This window comes from Tachypleus tridentatus, chromosome 9, assembly GCF_004210375.1.
Source record: "Tachypleus tridentatus isolate NWPU-2018 chromosome 9, ASM421037v1, whole genome shotgun sequence".
NCBI classification, from domain to species: domain Eukaryota; kingdom Metazoa; phylum Arthropoda; class Merostomata; order Xiphosura; family Limulidae; genus Tachypleus; species Tachypleus tridentatus.
In genome coordinates this window covers 90,530,877-90,551,808 of record NC_134833.1, presented here as the reverse complement: position 1 = coordinate 90,551,808, position 20,932 = coordinate 90,530,877, and the positions used below count along the sequence as shown (strand labels likewise).

At 33.2% G+C, this 20,932-nt stretch overlaps 1 protein-coding gene across 5 annotated transcripts in view; it reads right to left on the bottom strand.

Annotated features, from left to right (window-relative positions):
* Positions 1 to 20,374, bottom strand: part of LOC143225727 (protein yippee-like 5) — a 28,941-nt gene extending 8,567 nt beyond the window's left edge. The window contains exons 1-5 of one of the 5 annotated variants that reach the window (XM_076455644.1): positions 20,237 to 20,369; positions 17,521 to 17,648; positions 10,044 to 10,253; positions 9,689 to 9,798; positions 5,165 to 5,361 (exon numbers count right to left, since the gene is read on the bottom strand). In XM_076455644.1, the coding sequence (XP_076311759.1) occupies positions 5,165 to 5,325 (161 nt within the window). In that variant the 5' untranslated portion in view covers positions 5,326 to 5,361; positions 9,689 to 9,798; positions 10,044 to 10,253; positions 17,521 to 17,648; positions 20,237 to 20,369. Of the gene's footprint in view, positions 1 to 5,164; positions 5,362 to 9,688; positions 9,799 to 10,043; positions 10,254 to 10,371; positions 10,387 to 17,520; positions 17,649 to 20,236 lie in introns of those variants that run through there. The other 4 variants (XM_076455645.1, XM_076455640.1, XM_076455642.1 and 1 more) reach the window with 4 other exon arrangements.
* Between the last annotated feature and the right edge of the window lie 558 nt (positions 20,375 to 20,932).

Here is a 20,932-nt window from a genome sequence, read left to right as displayed (position 1 = left end):
TGTAAACTTGTTTACTTTATTCAATGTTAAAAACTAAAGTTGAAGATTTTCAAAATATACAAATTATTTTAGCAATTTATTGATTTCTCCACATCTTGTCACATGAAAATTTAAGCAGTGAAGATGTACGTTTTTATTAGGGATGAGACAAATATCTGTTCTAATTGAATATTATGCTACCCAATGAAAGTTAACATTTTCCTACATTGAAAATGAATTTATTATATATATATATATTTACCTATTTTCACATAATTTGTGCTACCATCTATATATTAGACTTAACTTTGCTTGCCACTAGTCTTAATGCTTCCACCTACCCTTACATGTTTACATGTGGTATAATTGTACTGTAGCATACAAAAGAACATGCAACAAATTTCCACCATTACAAGTGAGATATATCCTCTTAGTGCAGCTAACTCCCTTTATACTGTATAGCACTGTCATCACTGTAAGATTAAAAAAAAAAAAAAAGGAGGGGTGTGCAAAAGGGTGTTTTAAGGTCCTCAAAACCAGGAAATATAAGAGAAAAACAACTTCCATTCTAACAGTCTAGCCAGAATATGTGTACACCCAATAAACAATCAACATCAGGCCACCTAGGAACACCCAAATAATGGCAGAAAGGGGGAATGAAATCATAGTGGGCCAACTCCAGTCCAAAACCAGGTGACACTGAGAAATTTTGTCCATTCTGACACATGGTGGATTCATCCAGATCAAAATCAGGCAGTACTGGGTATTCATCTTCCAGTTTGCAGTAGATCGAGAGCACACCAACAGAATACCATGGCCCTACTCTCAACTTAATTAAGTTGGACAAACTCCAGAGGAAGCCTCTATGGTCCACTACCTCAGTGGGTAGGAACTAGTGAGCTTCAAGGACTTCCATACTCCATTGAGAGAGGGAATAATAACACAGTGGAGAGTCCAGACTAAAACAGCACTATAAGATAGTAAAATGGGTGAAAATAAAAATCCTGTTTTGAAAAACAGGTCAAAACAAGTTTGTTTAACAAGGACTGGAGGGAGAGGCAACAATTCTGTCCTTGCTTTACCCATGATAATCCACAAGTTGGTATAATCTGGAGCATGCCTTATTTATAAAGCAAGATACCACAAGGCAATCTCTAGCAATTTTGTGGAACACTCCATCTCTTCAGTGTGCATTATAAACTTGTAAGATAATATGGTACTGGTTTAAACTCACACAGGACAAAGAAAACAATACGAATCAGAACAAGAATATAGATGACATTTTGGTAAGAAAACTACAATCAGAATAAAGAAGGACATATGAATGATAATGAGAAATACAGGAAACATCAATATTAAAGACAATTGACCCACGAAGTCCACAAGAAAAAAGGATTAAAAAGCAGGTCTTGAAGAAGAGCAAGGGGCTAAAGACTCAAAATAGAGACAAATAAGAGCATGAAGGACATCACTGAGACTTAAATCTGATAGGGCAACTGGATGTGGAAGATGAAATAGGCAATAAGAATGTATCTGGAGAGAAATGATAGGAGAAGAATATATCGTGCAAAAATGGGAAAATACTTTAAGTATTGGAAAATGCTGCCCTACACCAAGAAATGGTAGGAATAAATAAACCTTTGTCAAAGATCCAAGTAAAAATTGAATAAAGATGGAGAATGGTTGATTGAGATGATTGATGCAAAGATCAGCAATGAAAACTGTGTCATTTACACTGGAAAACCAGCAAGAAAGAAGGGTGGAAATAATAAAAAAAAAAGGGAAGACTACTCATCTAGAGATTCTGGAACACCTTGCTAGGGAACAGACAAACCCTGTGCATGAAGATAGAGTGTGGCTACTTTGAGATGAAAGATTGAAGACTGTAGTTGCAAGAGAAGCAAGTGGAAAAGAAGAAGAGATATAGAAGGAGATGACTGAAGAAGGTTTGAGAGAGTAAACCACAGTTATGCAGGCCAGAATAGAGAAATGAGAAAGATTCAACATGAAGTGGTTTGAATAAGAGAGAAAGAGAAAAAAAAAACAGGGAAGAAGAAGAAGCATGGTAGGATAAGCAAACACAAATTGGACCAATCCTGACTAAACATATCTACATTCAGAGCTGAAAGATGTTGAGCCAGAAACCAGAAGAGGGGAAGTTTGGTACAGAGCTGGGTGGGAAAAGTATTCAGAAGGGGAGGGGGAGGAGGTACCTAGTTGGGAGCATAATCACTGAAACACATGAGGAGCAAGAGACCACCTTCTTTGACAAAAGAGCTGATCTGTCACAAGATTCAAAGCACTTGGGATTTGACAAGCAATAAGATGAATTTCCTGAGATTGGGACCAAAAAAAGAAATATAGTGTCGAAAAACAAACAAGACTGGGTGCCACCTTGGTGACTGATGTAAGAGACAACAGTTGAATTGCCAGAATGAATTATGGCCAGGCACCCATGTACACAGCCAGGAGCTCCAACAGGTTAATGTGTTGGATAGAATCAACCTCTGACCAATGAATGGCTATCTCTTAAGAAGCTAAATACACCCCATTCCATAAGAGAAACATTTGTAAAGAGATGAAGATCAGGAGAGGAAAAAGGAAGAGAAACACCATCAAAGATGTAGTTTCTGTTCAGCCTCCAGGAAAAGTTGGCTTAAGGGGTTGGGGTGGATGCCAATCCCCTCTTTTATTATAGAAAACAAACAGATGGTAACAAATAGAGTGAATACTTGCTCTATAGCATACTTTCTTATGAAAACTCAAACACAGAGATGCTGGCAAACAAATGAAACCTAAAGAGAATGGAAAGAAATTAAAACTGGAAATAATTGAGAAGTAGAAAAAACACAGAAATAGCCCTTCTCCTAACACCTATAGAACCCAAGAATCCAAAGCAAAAGGACACCACAGATAAGCGAATCTGGTCAACTGTGATGCCCATAATATTGGAACCTAAGGTGTAGCCACTGATGATATTAGCATCTAAAGAAAGGCAATGATGGGCAATCTCACAACTCAAAGCTGTAATACAGGAAACACCAGTAGATGAGAGGATAGTGGAGACACAGGAAAAGGAACAGGAGGAGATTGGAAAAAATGAGAAACAAGGAAATAAACAGAGGAATGTTGGTGTTCAACCTCCACCCAAGACTCAAAAGTATCAGAAACATCTCTTAAAACAAAGCAGAAGATAAATACACTAGTGTGGAGAAAAGAAGAGCACACCTATTCACCAACAACCTCTCAAGGAAATGGTGGATAACTTCAGAAAGGAGAGGAAGAGGTGACAGGTAAGAGTGGACAGTCATGAGGGTAAAAGAAGTTGAGAAAACTAAGCAGGAAGATAACAAAGCTCATAGCTAGTAGAAATGATTACTTTTCTGAGAAACAGCTTCAAACTCCAGAAGACTGATTAGAAGGTTCAACTTTACTAAAAATCAACAGCCCTAAAACTCCTGGACATCCCAAGGCTCATCTCTTTCCAATAGAGAAGGATTTTTAAAATGTACATCTAAATGGTGGGAGAGATTTATTGCAGTCATTACATGGTAACTGTCCAACCACTAGACAATAATGTTGGAAAGAGAAGGAGGAAGGATCAGAGCCCTTTGCCTAAATCAGTGATTCCAAAGTTTGTGAATCAAGAAACAGAAACTCTGACCAATGGTATGCAAAAGCATGCAAGTCAAACAAATGTAGGGATGCTGTTACCTAAATGTAGCTGGCTAAAGAATTGTTTAGCATGGATACAAATAATGGTGAGGAGAGAATAGCCAAAGAATAAGATATCAGGACACAACGAAAAAGAGAGAAGGAGAAATCATACAAAAAAGGAAGAAGAGACAAAAAAAACAAACAAACCTGAGAGATCATACCCAGAAAGGGAGATCCAAAGGGTAGACCAGGAAGGAGATCCTAAAGCAGAAGGTGGGAAAATGCTGTTCAAGTTTTCATCCTCAGAAACAGATTCTCCAGGAAAAGAGAAGTCCAACCACACCTCATATTGCAATCAGCATGCAAGACTCTAATTCACAACTCATCAAAGCCAAAACTTCCTCTACCAAAACTGTGCACCCTGAAGCCACAGTAGTAGTATGTGTAACTGGATTAGTTGTGGCAGAATCCATACCAGAAACTATAGCTGTCAGATGAAATTTAAGAGTTCATTGCATGGAAAATAAAACTTTCCACAATAAAATTTAAAATACAAATGACAACAAGCAAAAAGTTAAAGTGAACACAAATGTGCAAAGTACTGAGCAAAAAAATGAGCATCACTGCACTGATGAATGCCAAATTAAGAAGTGATGAGTGTTCTACAGTAGGGAGGGAGACATCTGCACTAGGAGGGTATATTGGACTCCTGTTGATGGAGAGTTGCTGAATGCTCATTTGCATGATACGTTGAAACTTTACCACTTGTAAACACATGAGGGTTTGTGGGAGCATCAAGGCTAGTGACAAGCAAAAACTGTCCATATGGAAAGTAGCATAAATGGTGGAAAGCTGTTATGTGAGATGAGGTAAGATACAATATTTAAATTTGATTTGACAGGATATTAATTCTGTAATGAATTTGAAAGTGTTTCTGGATTATTGGCCAGTTTTATGAACATATACAAATTATGTGCATAACCATAATTGGTATTAATCATCTAGCTCATTGGTGCCTTCTATTAGCTTCTAAGCATAGTAGCATCTTCCTTGGTATTAAAAGTGGAAGTTCTGTTTATTGTAGTGCAAATAGTCACTAAGCAATTCAAATAAACATCTATGTAAGACACAGGTACTCAAGGCAAGCACAATCCTCACAACAATCTCAATAGGTAGATTATGGTGTAAAGCACCATCTCACAGTGCCATATGCTGTATTCCCTTAAAGAACCTTCAGGCAATGACCACTCACTCATACAGAACTGTACATCCTTACTAAGTTTTCAAAAATATGATGATAAACTACTTAAATACTATATTATAATGAAGTGGTAGCTTACACCTGCAGTACATTTTCACTCTACGAATATCCACTGATTAGACCAGGAGCCAGATATATGATATTCAACTAAAACTACTACTTGTCACAACCATAATTTTTAATAAAAACGTACAAACTCAGTGTAGCTCAGTTACTACAGTATTGAAAATATATGTGTATAATCTGTTTTGTAAGCTTTAATCTCACCTGTAATTTAGGTTGACAACACGGTTGAACAGAAATGCCCTTCCAGTTGCCCCTGTGAAACGGGTACTGATAAGTTCACTTCGATTTGTCAAGATAGTGTCACAGCTGGCACAACAGAACAGTCGGGAACCTCCAATATGAGATAAGAAAATTCTTCCCATTTTCAGCCTTATTCTGTATGAAAATATTGGTAAAACCTAGTAAAAAAAATAAATGTCATAATACAACTGTAGAGAAAATTACTTTTATCTATCAAAATAAAAATAGAACAAAATTGTCTTTAATACAGAATTTTAATATAACACATTTTCGATTTGTTGTACAACTTATGTGTAAGGTAGTTTTTCAAACTAAAATTTTTAAGTAAGTTAAATGCTAGAATGTGCTATCTGCTGTGTCCAGCGAGGAGAATCGTACCCCTGTTTTTAGCATTGTAAATCTATAGACTTACAATTGTATCAGCAGGGGACTCTAGAATGGCAGTTGGGCCTTTAAAAGTTACTGATGCCAAGGTTTTTGTTAGAGACTATGAGACAGTTCAACTTTTAATGTTTTTTTCTGTTTTTATAAAGATATTAAGCAATATTCCCAACTCTGAACATTCTACAATAGGTGTTAGAATTGACTTTCATCACTTAGATATTGATCCCTTAATGATAAATAAAAAGATTAAAAAATTAAAAATAACTAGCTAATGTTTTCCCAGGGTTTTAAGAAAGTTAGAAGATCAGATATTTCTCTTTCATTTTTGGTACGACACTAGACAGTGGGTAGATATACGAGGATTTTGAAATCCTGTGATAAGAACTGTAATGTAACAGTTAAATTTATTTATACAAGTTATCCTTTGAATACTTTGATTGATATTCTTTGGAGCTGAAATATCTTAAAAATAGTTAATCATGTTCTTATGAAATACATGATGTCAAGAAAATATGTACACAAATTTATGGATACTTGTTTCTGAATATCTCTCAAACACAAGCAAACAATTTATTATTATTCATATACATATATATATGTATGTATGTTGATATTAAAAGATAAAAACTCATTCCAAAACTTGCTTCAACTAATTCTTAATGTTTTTGTTCTTTCAGCTTCTATCCTCATTCAGTAACAACATATACAGTTAATGTTACATTTATAAAATGAATGAATAGGTTTACCTAGCTTCATCACCATTATTAACATTTATGTAAACACTGTTATAAGTACATAAAATATTAAGAAGCTATTTTATGGGAGAATTAAAAGAAAAAATATAATATATAAGGTTAAATGGTAAAAGCATAACTGTGTTAAGAGTTAAAAGATTCCACTGTGCTAAAGAACCTTCCTGATTTTCAAGCAATATAAAATATCATAAACAAACACCAGAATCTTTCATATTTCAAATGATAGTAAAACAGCATTTTTTCAGGGTTCTTGCTATAAAATTCTTTACTCTTCACTAATAACCTAAAATATTTTAGGTATTTTCCCAAGTGGTACTGATTAGCCATGTATTTGGTGAAACCTAGCTGACTGTAGATGAACTGTCAAATAAATGAACAGATTAGACTTCTACATCATTCATGGATTTTTTTCTCACTAAAATTAGACATTTTGGAGAGGAGAAGAGAAGTTCATAAATAGCATTTATACATTTAAAAAAATAAATTTACCACTTCTGTAAAAAAATTATGTACTTGAGAAATACAGTTCTCTGTATTTATATGTTCTATATATAACTGCCATGCAGTTAGTATGCTTTTTTTTATTCTTCAATGGAAAGATAACTACAATAGCAGTGTCAACCCCCAGGACATAATTGGTTGTCATGGTAACCACTTACACATTATTGGTAATAAAAAAAATTATTTCTTGGTACAGTGGTAAAATACTACATTATTCATTCATCTCTGTCACTAAGGGTGTGTGCTGTACAGTCATAACATACATCTACATCAAGTATTGATAAAAAAAATATGAACCCACTGTTTCAAAAGCAGTTTTTGAATTTTTAAAGTTTCTACAATAATACAAAAACATCTTATATTTAACATTGCATATAGTAAAAAGAAACACTTTCATTACAACCTCCACTTCAGATTATCTCAGGCCAAAAAATAAAGACAAGTCTGCATGTGTTATTTAAATCACAAAAAACTAGCATAATAACAGTTTAAGTTTCAAAAAGATCACAGCTTTCTTCTCTTTTTCTTTTTGTTTTTTTTTACTACAGAGGTACAAATTTTAATATTGTTTTATTCAGTTAATTATTATTATTTGTGGTATACCTGTAATATGAACATGAAAAAAAACTATCAATTTTGGAATGCTTTTTTAAGATACAACATGACTATAGGAAACAGTTGAGAATACATTAAGGCTAAATTTAAAATATGCTTCAGGTTAACCTGAAGATGACCTAGGAAGGTTGAAACGTTGTTCTCTGCTTATCAGCAAAAGTGTTAATACCCACACAAGCCATTCTGAGATACATTTTTATTTCAAGTGGGTTTCTCATCATCAAGAAATACCAGCATAAATAAACTTCTGTTTTTTAAACAAAGGGCACATTATTCTACTTACAAATTTTTCATCAAAGTATTTATTTCTGCACTGTTAGAACATGTGTGCCTCTACAATTCTCTACTTGATTTTATTGTGTGGTTATATGTACTGTGATTTTTTTTATCTCAACAGTATTTCAGAAACCACCTAAGACAAGTTAATGAAATTATGCACAGTGTGAAGTATTATAACTATTAAGGTACACCTAGAAAAACAAAGAATAGGGTTTTAGATTAAAATTACTATAGAATTATTTATTATAATAAATAAGAAAATTATTGCTTTAATTAAGGATGTAACAATCTCTTTCTATCAAATATTCTACTTCAGAATAAAAATAATAGTTTATCAATTATATCTATACTAATTATCTTTAAAAGGTCATGGGTACAGTTCTGACACAAAATGTTAAAAGTGGCTTTAAAAACTAGTTCACTATACATTTACAGTTTGAAAATATCTGATATATAAAACACATACTAATGCATATCAAATACACAAATAATTCTGAGAAGTTTGGAAAGATGGCATTAATAGAGTACTCACAATAAAGGCTATCTTTATTTTGAAACATTAACTTTTATAATCAGAGAGATGTAAGTAGCTTCGTATTATAAATTAAGGAAAACAAAAAACATCACAGTTACACAGGTGAAACTTTGAATAAGTTATATAATATTTAAATAATTACCCCATTACTAGCACACAGTCACAAAACAAATAACAAACATTATGAGACAATAAATGCATGAAATGGAGTTAGCATAGGTAACCTGGATGGGTATGTCATATCTAACAATGCACAAAAACTGCTGGTTACAGTCTAATCTACATGCCTTATCGATACACTAAAGTTGTCACATTACACTACATTTATAAACTCTTTTAATTCATTCTTTTGTTCCTCCCTCTCTAATCAGAATTTTCTATTGCAACAGCCCCCTGCCCCCAATATATAAAAAGTTTGTGGAATAATGATGTATAGTAGTGAATACTCAAGTACCAAAAACATATCCTTTTTGAGAAAGTTATAGGGGCCAAATGTTACAGAATAATAAGTGTATCTGCAAACTTCTGTACATGTTTATATTCATATGTAAGTTATGACTAACTTGGGATATCATACAACAACAGTTTTTATTTTATTTTTAATAACATGGGCTTCTTACATCCCTGTTATTTACAGACTGAAAAAAAAAACTGTTACATGTTAAATTGGAAAATCAAAATTTGACTACAAGTTGATATATTCAAATAGATAATTATTTTTATTATGGAAAAGAATTAAGGAAGAAAAATTAATTTAATGTACTGTATTTTTCAACAGAATTTTACAGGTCATTTACTGTTGGGGTTTGTGAATATTAATATACATTTTGATACATTTTTTGAAACTGTAAATGAAAATATAATGAGCACTCATCCAATTATTTACATAACTTCCTCCCTCCATCATTCCAAAGAAGGGTAGGTTTATATAATAAAGATCTAATTATACTATCACGATGCGACAAACTAAAAAAAATAACTGTTTATTTAAGGTTGAACTTGTACACCTAATTATCTTCATGTTTTGGCCTACCTTTCTTTATTTTAGTCTAAATTTAAGAATTTTAATATTGTTCATAATATTCAATAACTGTAACAAAGTACTATAAAACATAAAGCATACTGTTTACATTTTTTCCACGTCAATTTCCTGATTTTAAAGCATTAACAATGATAGGTGCTTCTTTATCATTATGAGATTCGTGTCGAAGATCATAAACAAAGAATCCACTCGTAAGCCATTATCAGTATCAGCTGATACGCGACAATAATATATAGCTCGATGAGTGCTGTGGTGACAACAACGTTTGACAATTTCTTTATAAGTACAACAATTGATGAAATGCTTACAGATAAAAATATTAATTAATACAAAATCTGTTTTTAACAAATACGAAAACCCAAATGCAAACTAACCTTTCTCCTTTGTTCACTCAGCACAAACCTGACAAGACGATTAATTCAAGTTACATGTTACGTCTTTCGATATCAAAACATAGTGACGTCATATCCATATGAAGCTGTTCCTATTGGTTACAGAAAGCACCAAATAAAACAAGAAAAATATAGGGCAGATTTTAAGGCATTCACTCAAGATTTTCTAATGATAACAGCTATTTCATATTTCATAAGTTGCAATTTAATATAATTAGAGAAAAATGCCAACTATAGGTGGTCAAAATAAATTGCATAGACTACACCATAAATAAAGCTACTCCCTATATATATCATTAGAACTTTTAATTTGAGCTACTAAAATTAATGGGCTTACCATTTGTTTGTTTGTAGCTAAACGCAAATAACACAATGGATTATTTGTGCTATGCCCATCACGAGTATGGAAACCCAATTTTTAACGTTACCAACCTTCAGACTTGCGGTTGTTTAGTAAGGAAGTTCTTGAATCTCAGGCTTTGTGACGTATTTCCTTTGGTATTGTTACTATGATGATTGCGAGGGGAAATAGACAAGACATAGCGACCTAAGCATAAAACAATATATAATTACAATTCACAATTAAAATGCATAACAATACAATATAATAATGACAAGTGATCATATGTGACTAGTAAGAAGTGGAAATGAAAAACTAGTATTACTGTAACAGAGTGCTATATCGTGGGAACGAGAGAGCGTCTGATTGGGCAACAATTGCAATAGATTTATTTGAAAACCCGAGTATGCAGTCGCAGTGTGTGCTCCAGTCAGTCAAACCGAGGAAAGTTACAAGTAAAACAAGAAATAAATTATACTGAGTCCAATTCTACACAAAAATATATATACTTTATTAACATTATAATGTTAATATAAGGCTTATAATGAATGAAAAACAGTAACATCAAATACGTGAAAAGTTTACACTTCCAATAACTTACATTAGTTTTATAATGTTTTTAACCATAACGACATTAATTATATAACTTAACGCCTTCTGCATTATATATCATATTTCAACCTGGCAATATTATTAGTCAAAGTAGAGTAGTAATTACAACTTACATGGAGTTAATATGGTGCAAGTCTTGCATGGATAGATAAACTAAAATGTAATCAAATTTTACATATGTACAACCACGTTTGATTAGTTGTAAGCGACATTAAGTTTGTATGAATTATGGAGTTTTTAAAATATGGTATGTATAATCCCGACTTTTGTATTTGAGTAGTCGTAATTGGACCTTATTTACATTGGATTTGATGCGTTCCTTGCATGAAGTTTTATTGTTTGTTATTTTCTTTATTTTATTTTTATGGAACATCATATATATTGGTATATGTCAGTTGTATATATATAGATTTGAAAGCCTTATGATTAGTTAGAAGATTATACAGTTGATTGTAAGGGAATAGGAGTCATATATATTTATTGATTGGAATATTATTGGAACTACAAGTGATAGTAGAAACATGGAGTTACTGTGGTGAAAATTTTTATACAATATTAAACTTTCTTTAAGGGGAGACTAGTGAAGCACCTAGAGTAGACAAGTACTTACAGCTACTTTCTCATGGGCTAATGACAGGTTTATGGCCATGTTGCTAAATATTAAACAAATGAGAAACAGAAAACTATGTTCATATATCCCTTCTACTGATGGAAATGTTTCTCACTTCTGATATTTACAATGAACATCAGCATTAATCTTTCTTGCAAGCTCCAAATGAATGGTTAGCTATAAATCTGAACAGTTAATCCAAGATCATAATACTTGAAGTTTTGTGAATACATGTTTCAATATGTGCAACAAAAGTCTTATTCAGAATTTGTGATTTTACTTACAAAAAATATTGAATTGTAGTACTCCTAATGATACGAACCACTGGGAATGTGGTCATGATGAGAGAAGTGTTCAAAAGTGTTAGTGACTTATGCACTGTTCATGTAACAAGACAGGGTTTCTCCTTACTCTCATTATTTGCTTCTTATATAAAAATAGAAAAATGTAGGTTTTGTTATAATGGAAAAAAATGGTATTTTGAATATTTTTCTGTTTGTTTTCAGTCAAGCAAAAACTTACATAATGGACTACCTGTGCTACATCCACCAAAAATATTGAAACCAGGTTTTTAGCATTAAAAGTCTACAGACTTACCTTTACGTTACTAGGAGCAGCATTTTGAGAAAATATTTGTATCTTTCTTAAGTACAAATTTTCAGGTTCTTGTTGGATTTAGGTAAATATTTTAAAGGAAAAGAGTGAGAAACTATTGAGTATCTTAACTTTTTTCTGTAGTATCAGGACAGTTGAAATATTTTAGATATTTGGAATATAGCAGTTATGGTGTCTGTTTAAAAATAAATTTTAAGGAACTTAAAAGTTCCAGGTTTATCAGTTTGATTATTTATTGATAAGACCTATTTATAGGAATCATATATAATATATATTGCAAACTGGAATATTATACATATCACTTATTACGATTTTTACAGGTATCTTGCTAACTGCCTTGTTAACTTGCAAGAGTTCTTCTGTAAATGTCAAATTATCATATTTATGGAATCAAGTTTAGTGATATCCGGCAGAAAAGTTTCAAAGTATCCAGGATATGCAAAGAGCAAAGAAATTCAATTCAACAAACAAACAAAATATTCATTCACAGCAAATAACAATAACATATCAAGTATATCCCACTTACCAGTCAGACTCAAATTCTCTTTCCCTTTAACTTTCCATATAATCAGGATTATACATTTCCTGACCTTTTATACTCTGGAATTATCTCTGCTCTATCCGTTAATTAGAGTTAAAAATATAAATGAAGATCTGTTTTATTTGATAACACATGTTTTTTCTTTGTTTCCTTCTAACTGTATTTTTGTGCTGAAGATGTACATAGAGATTACTATAACAAGATTGAACAAGTAGAGAAAATTTGGAATGGAAAAATAAACAAATTACAAATTGAATGTCACTGATAAAATATCTTGAAAATGAACTGGTAAATATCAGGACTAAACTAGCTACATATATTTCTGCATTTGCCTAAAAATTCCAATCTAAAACACACTTAATACAAAATAGAAAATATGAGAATCTATTGGTCTACACCTGTTACTATTACCACTGTGCCATCTGTTACTGCAGGATCTTTGTGGACCAATCCAAATATGTCACCATCAAATCTAGTTCCAGAGTTAAGCTGGCTAGTTAAAAACATTATACAACTGAAAAACTAACAGACTATGATAGAAAAGTGCCATGAGAGGCATATCAAGCACAATCCAAAATAACATACAAAGTAGACAGATGGGATAATGATCAAGATGCTATTTATCTTGCTACTTATTTAAAAGGACTGGCTTTTACAACATGAAATGACCTTCTGAAAGCTGTAACTATCAAGCATTGGTAGCTACCTTATCCAGCAGGTTTGGAGTAGCACACCAGAAAGAAGTACTTACAATGAAAGTATGGAATAAGGTAAAGAGAAGAGACCTTAGCTGAACTTGTAGAATATTTTGAAATACTTGTTCAGTTATCTTGCATGACTGATCCACACAAAGTGACAGATTTATTGTGATGTGACCAACTTAGAAATGCTATAACAGACGATATGGGAATTAGATTGAAACAAAGTACACATACACTTTTTAAAAGGAATAACACAAAATGAAACACAGACGTCATATATATATATACACAGTGTACATATTTGCCAAGGGCAGCCAGGTTTAGTACAAACCTACCAACACACTCCATTGATTGATTACTGTCTTTGTACACATTTGCCAAGGGAAGCCAGGTTTAATACAAACTTACCAACACACCCCAATGATTGATTACTGTCTTTCAACAAACAGTCATATTGTTTTCTTTCTGAACTTTAGCCCAAACTCTCTTTTGTGGTTGCCAGTTTGCTTTGAAATTGTTGTATTTCTTCATTAAACTGCAATAGCAGTGTTGGTCTCAACTGCAACTAATCTCCTTCATTGTAAGAAAAAAGTCAAGCCTCAGTACATATCACTACTATCTCTTGGAAATGGTACTTGTGTGCCAGGATATGCTTAAGGGTCAGCTGGGGGATGATGCTGGTTGGTGAACTGGTTTTGTAACTTGCTGCTACTGGGTAGTTCTCTTCAACCTCTTTATTTTCCATAGCATCAGCCAAAGTCCCATCTTTCTGCCATTGATATTTTTGATCAACCCTCATAGATTAGGATATAGTTGCACTGATTTCAATGGCTCTGTTGAAGACACTGACTTTATGACCACCATAGATGTAGTCATGTCCACCAATTTTCTAGTTTTATTCTTCAAATAGTGGATACCTCTTCTTTTTTTCCTCCTTTCTCAGTTTTTTGTTGCCTTTGAGAATACCTCAGTCCTGGGAAAGTGTTTTTGGTTTGGGGATGTAATGTTTACACCAGAGTTAGTCACACTTTTTTTTATTGTGATATCTCAAAATAAGACAATCTGTGATAGGGTACTAATGTTAACAGAAAGGGAACAAAAGGAACTGCTTTATTTTTGATGTGATCACTGAAGACACTTTCTGCTATTGTAATGGTAGTTTGAAGAATAGATGACTTTTCTTCATACAAGGCAGCTTTACCTCTGGAGATTTCAAGGTGAACTCGACTACCGAGTTGGAGCGATCCTAAATATTTGAACCATTTCTCAACCATACTCTCTGTCTAAATGAAATTAATACCAGCCTCACATATGTTAACCCAAGAAAGGTAAAATCATTTTTTCTTCTGACCATTAGAAACATCAATCTACCACATTTTCTTCAACATATTTAAATAAAATTGATTAAAATAAGGAAGCACACTTTTTGCTGTTGCAATGCTGGTTTGAGGCATGGGTGTCTCATCCTTTTTGTCCAACAAATTTCAGACTGTAAAAATGGGCTTTTGTCCACACAAACTAATGCTTTCTTATTCTTAAAAAAACAACAACTTAGGTAATTAGCTATGGCATCTAAATAGTTCCAGCACACCAACCAGAAAAGTAAAAGTTAGTAATTTGCTTGAGTGCCTCATTATGGGCAAATGGGAAAATATAAAAAACAACCTAATTTATATATTTTATATTTTAACTAAAAGGGTGGAAACATACAGTGTATCTTTGTATTACAGTACTGATTTTTTTGGCATCACAGCCCTTTAACACAGAACAAAATACATAATCAAGACAAATCTTTCAAAAATGAAAATATGACAAAATGATATTAAATAACCCTACTAAAACTGCTCAGCAACCAAACAAAAAAACTTAAAATAAAATGCATTTAATACAAAATAATATTATATCTATATACGTACAAAAACAAATAGTCCATTAACACAGGGAAAAAACAAAGAAAATATTATAAAATATGAAAATAAACCCTTTGGCAAAGAAAAAGTCATATAATTATATGACAAACCTTTTATGAACAAAAATATCACAAAGATAGATTAAAAATAGTAACACAAAACAAACCACCACAGAAGGAGATGTCTAGTCAAGCTGAAACAAACCAGTCTCAACTTTGGTACATCTACTCCTTCACTATCTTATCATAGTCTTTGAATGTCTCAACTGATATGTGGCTAGAAGAGCCACTGTAGAAAATTAGCACAAGTTTGTGTAACAAGTTTGTTTTGGCAGTTCTGGAGAGTTTCATGCCTCAGACCACTTGAGACTGCTACTTAGTAACTGGTAAAACTTTTATCGCACATTCTTGCATTTGTAACTCTTGTTCTTCTATTCCAACAAATGTGTATCAATACCCAATTCAGCTGTGAAAGAGATGGTCTGACCACTACACTTTTAAATGTAGGTTTTCATCAAGCTCTCCCAAGTGGTAGCCAGATCTGACTTGGGCTCCTCTGATTTCCTGTAGTTACAGTTCAGTATTCATAATTTGCTGTTTCCTCTGAAAAGTCTGCTGTTTTATTGCTCAAAGCTGGTAATTAGTTCTACCCTGTTGCTCAAAAAATGAAAAGGTAGGACAATTTAGTCAAAAGTATCCCAAATCCCTGCAAGCAAAGCTTGGGCTTCACTCCTACTAATGAGGATGACACCTAGATGGAAGTATTGATGGACATTATGTCAGGTGCACCATGACAGGTCTAAGATAACCCTGCCCATTTACCAACACACAGTGTTACTGCTTCTGTTAGGTTTCTCACATCTTGTAGTGTCCTGAAGCTTTCAATGAACTTGTTAATGAAAATGTCCTTGTCATATGTGCCAGAACAGGTTTGGCAGATCAGGCAACAGCTGAACCAAAATATTGTCATAGAAATTGTGTGTTTTTTTAACTTTAACTTGCACTTCAAAATTTTTTTCTAAGGAAATAGATAGACTAACAGTGGTATAATAGTATCTGTAAATCACTATAACAATGCATAACAAATTACAGGTGTAATATGCAAGCGTACATGCTTATAGCCATATTTAGGATAAGTGCCAGTGAGCAACTATTTTTGAATTATACATTAGTGTTTACAAATGATTAGTACTTTCAATAAATTATAGTAAAATTAGCACAAAATTCAATCTAAGAACACCCATTTTCAAAATTATGCAGAGAGGTGTGGTGTCATGCCCCCAAATCCCATAGTACTGGTACACTTCACAAACTATTCCAAGTTACCTGACCAATCCAAAATTCCCCTGTCCCTTCTTGTGATCTACTAAGGTCACTGCAGTGTATGCATTACCATGTAGTTGGCATAAGTAATCTGAGTAAGCAGTTAAACACTCTGTGAGTCCCCTCTTTTGTGCCTTGAAACCAACCATATAGATTTCTATATTTTCTACAAGGTCAAACCTTGAGTACAGCTTGATGATAACTGCCTGTCAACCTGAAAGTTTCTATTTAACCAGGTACTTGATGTGGTTAGGGTCTGAACCATCAAGACTAAATACAATGTGTTGAATCATCTACTCAAAAGTCGAGATGATCCCTGCAACAAACATTTCTAGAGGTGATTCATATTCTCTTTTACCGTGTTTATAAATGCCAGAAGAGTGATTTATTTAGTCTCATTGACCAGGGTCTTACAAGTTGTCATGATGCTCCAATGAGCAGTTGGTTCCTATATTTGGAGGACAAAGCAACAAAATAAATGAGAAAACTTCTTTCTGCTTTCTATAGAACTACAAACTTCTCCATGGATTTTGTTGACATTGGCAGTATGTGTTTCAACATGGAAAACTCACTACTGTTCCATATTTCACTCAGCACCAATCAGTTTATCTGCTGATGATGAGCTTTGGCTGGTTTATCGTGTCCACCAATGGTACCTCTAGTACTTTTTTCACATGGTATTGTGACCAGAGCTGGAATTATACTCCGAGTGTCATAAGTCTGGGAAATGTGTATAGTCTCCATTTTCCAAGTGTTTTTGGACTCAATGGGTGCTACAAATCCACAACGACCCTGAGACTATGTTGCTCTTGCACTAAGGACACCCTTAATAAGAGAACCCTGTAGTGAGTCTCATACTATGTTGCCCTCCTACTGAGGTAACTATTAATAAGGGAACCCTATTGACTGCCAATCTGGGTGCACAAAACGTTGAGAATTCTCCTGAATTGTGAGATGCAGTGAAGTCTCAGTCATTTACCTTTAAAGTAGTGACAAAAATCCAACATCTAGGAAAGAACTTCTAGATATGATATTCTCTCAGAGATTATCTCTCCTGTATTACTGACTCTCCCTCTGGGTCATATGCCTTTCCACATATTTTGTTAAACACAAAAGTCGTAAACATTTAAAACAAAGTAATTCAAATTAAGGGCAATACATACTCCAATAATTATCATCTAAGTCCCAGTATCCAAATATCCTGCTGTCATGGCACCAAGTTTTCTTGTAGCTTATTTACTCTGTAATATTCTCAGATAAACTTAAACTTCTGTGGAGCTGTCTTGATACACTAGACAGAAGATACAATTAAGATATGGAATTATAAAATAGTGATGAATTTGTACTGGTTGAATTAATGCTAAGAAAAAAGCAGTGTGAATATAAGGTGTGACAAAAGCAAAACACATAGTGTGCATTTGGATATGCAATAAAATCCATTACTTTTTCACTTGGATTTCTTCTTAATTGTTTGAGAAAAGTCAAGTAGAATAACTAGAACCAGACTAATTAAAACATAGTTTTTACTTAAAATGAAATCTTGCCTTTACTTAGTGTGATTGTTCTACCAGGTGACTAGTAATTCTTATTCCACATAGGTGGAGCTGAAACCTCTAGATATTACCTGTACAACATTTGAAGGTTAATGCTCTTGACATTCTGAAACAGTTACTGTAAACAACGTTTTTCATGGATGGTAACAGATATCACCAATTTTTTTTAAAAAAAAGGAAAACACTCCAGTAGCACAGTGATATATCTGCAGCCTTACAAAGCTAAAAACTGGGTTTCAATACCCATGTTGGACAGAGCACAGATAGTCCGTTGTGTAGCTTTGTGTTTAACTATAAACAAAGAAGCTGGCACAAACTCAGAACAAAGAATAGATTCAAAATAAATATTATAGCACTAAAGAAAGAAGAAACTTATGGTGTATTCCTCTAGCACAGTATCATATATATAATATTTTAAAATGACTTACAGTCTCCAAAAACATCTCAGCTCAATTAAAGAATTTTCAAAAGCTCAGTGTTTCAAATGATGATTTTCAACTGTTTCAGCAATGTTTGTTTGTTTTTGTATTTCCTGCAAAGCTACATGAGGGCTATCTGCGATAGCCGTCCCTAATTTAGTAACGTAAGAATATAGGGAATGCAACTAGCCATTGCCACTCCTTAGGCTACTCTATTACCAACGAAGAGTGGAATTGACTATACACATTATAGTGCCCCCACGCCTGAAAGGGCAAGCATGTTTTGTGTGATGGGGATTCGAACTCACAACCCTCAGATTACAAGTCAAGTGCCATAACCACCTGGCCATGCAGAGCCTATTTTCAGTAATATTTTTAAGGTAAAAAATACAACGTTGAATTTAATTTCGAAATTCGTGAATTTATTATTATTCATGACCACTGTTGTTACAAAAAACGTGCACTTTGGGATATTTAACACACTAAAAAGTATAGTAAAGTTCCACTATTTAATCAGACATGAATAGCTTGGAAGTAAGTTGTAGTGGGAGTGGGAAATATTGTGTAGTTGTTTCCATTTTAGTCTATCATATAAGCATTAAGAATGGCTATTTAACATTCTATATCTTTGTGTAAAATTCTGTAACACACGTGCATAATTTTCTATTTGTATTTTAAGTCTGGTTACCGTCCTCTATGGCTAGGTGAAGCTGCGAATAACTAAAAGGAGAGAGAAGTGCAGTGAGCAAAGCAGTGCAATCAACTATGTGTAATTAACTTGGTCATGCTGTTAGAAAAACACATAGGTTAAAAAATATTAGTTTAAGACAGAAATTCAAAACAAATACATAAAGATACAGCCTGCATTTTACCCTCCACTAGCTCAGGATTTTGATACTCATGGTGGACACAGCACAGATATCCCATTGTATAGCTTTGTGCTCTTTTAATGAAGAAAGATTCTCTTTTCGAAAGTGCTTGGATTGTAGGATATTCTGATTAATTTATGTCGTTCACTCCGGGTGCACAAACGGCAGTGAAGCATGCTTATATTCAGGTATTATCTGGCGTGGTGCTGGTGAACGTTAATAGTGGATATTAAAGGCCTAATTTATCGAATATTATTGAGGATGCCATTGTAGGTTAACAACAAATACCCCATCAACCAATAAGTACAGACTGATACCACGAACCCGCCATACTAAATCGAGATTGGGGTTCTTAACAAAACCAAAGAATAATGGCATCATATATTTTGTGTTCTGATGTGCACTAATGATGCACGATACACAAACCTCTCTCGTTTTACAACTTTCCTACAGATGCCAACAGTATGACGTAATGAATGACCTTGCTTTTGTTAAATAATGCAAAATTAAACCAAAAGTTTACACAGATCTAGTCCAATACTAATAACAGAGATTGAGCCTATGCAACATAAACCCAGGCCTGTAATAAGGCTATATAAAATTTTGAACACATGTAAAAATTATAGTTCTAAATACGCCTTTATATTCAATAGTCCTAGCTACTCTATATATTTGCGTTTAAAGATCTAATATTAGAATGAACAAAGCTCAAGTTAATCAGTTAACATAACAGCTTAGGCTTATTGGACTTTTATACGTTTTGTATAGTATAGTCGTATATACTGTATAGGAACAGTACTGAATAGTAATTAATGGTGTTTGAAATACAGAAATTATCATGTCTTATTCAGTTCCACTATGGAATTGTCTCATTGCAGCCAAGGCCGCTAAGAACTGACCTGGGCCCCAGGAAACGATTGCTATATACGTTCCCTATCCCTTCCACGGACTCATATATGCATGTGCAAACTGAAATTTGTAATTCCTTAATAGGATAATTTATACAATAATGGATTAAAAGTATGGACTATTACATACCATCTTGAGAGATTTACCATGCCATACGTATCGTACTAATCTATTGTGTTTTGTAATAAATTTTAAACTGGATATGTTTTAAGCATTTGTAAGTACAGTATTAGCGTAGATTTGTTAGTTCATTGTTTGCTTTAATTAAATACAGCAGTTTTTAGGTAATCATGAAACTTTAAACATTTTTCAAAAAACAAAATAATTTTAATCGGTTTTTTATTATATATGCTTTTTATTCGTTACATACATAACAAGCAATTTTGAATTTATGTACAAATCACTATTAATAACATTTTGATCAACTATCCAAATGAAAATGGTCTCAATTTTTTTAAGTCGATTTGTATATCTATCACTATACAACTGAAAAATACGCTAACACACAAACACATTGTTACCTGAAATAAAATCACAAGAATCGCTGATTAAAGAACTTTATTAAACAAATGAATAAAGTTGATAAAGAGAGAAAAACAAATGTTTACACAGTGTTTTTTGTGTTTGTTTAACAAAATTCATATATGAAAGTGTGTGAAAATTAGCAATGATTGTACTGAAATCCAATGTACGAACTAATTAGTTTCCAATGCAAGGGTTCCTAGATCTGTTAGTTCATCTTTGGCAATGAAGGAGCACAGATAATTTTCGATCAGTTTCAGCGTGCAAAAACGTCTCTTCCCTTTTGAAACTGACTGGAATTAT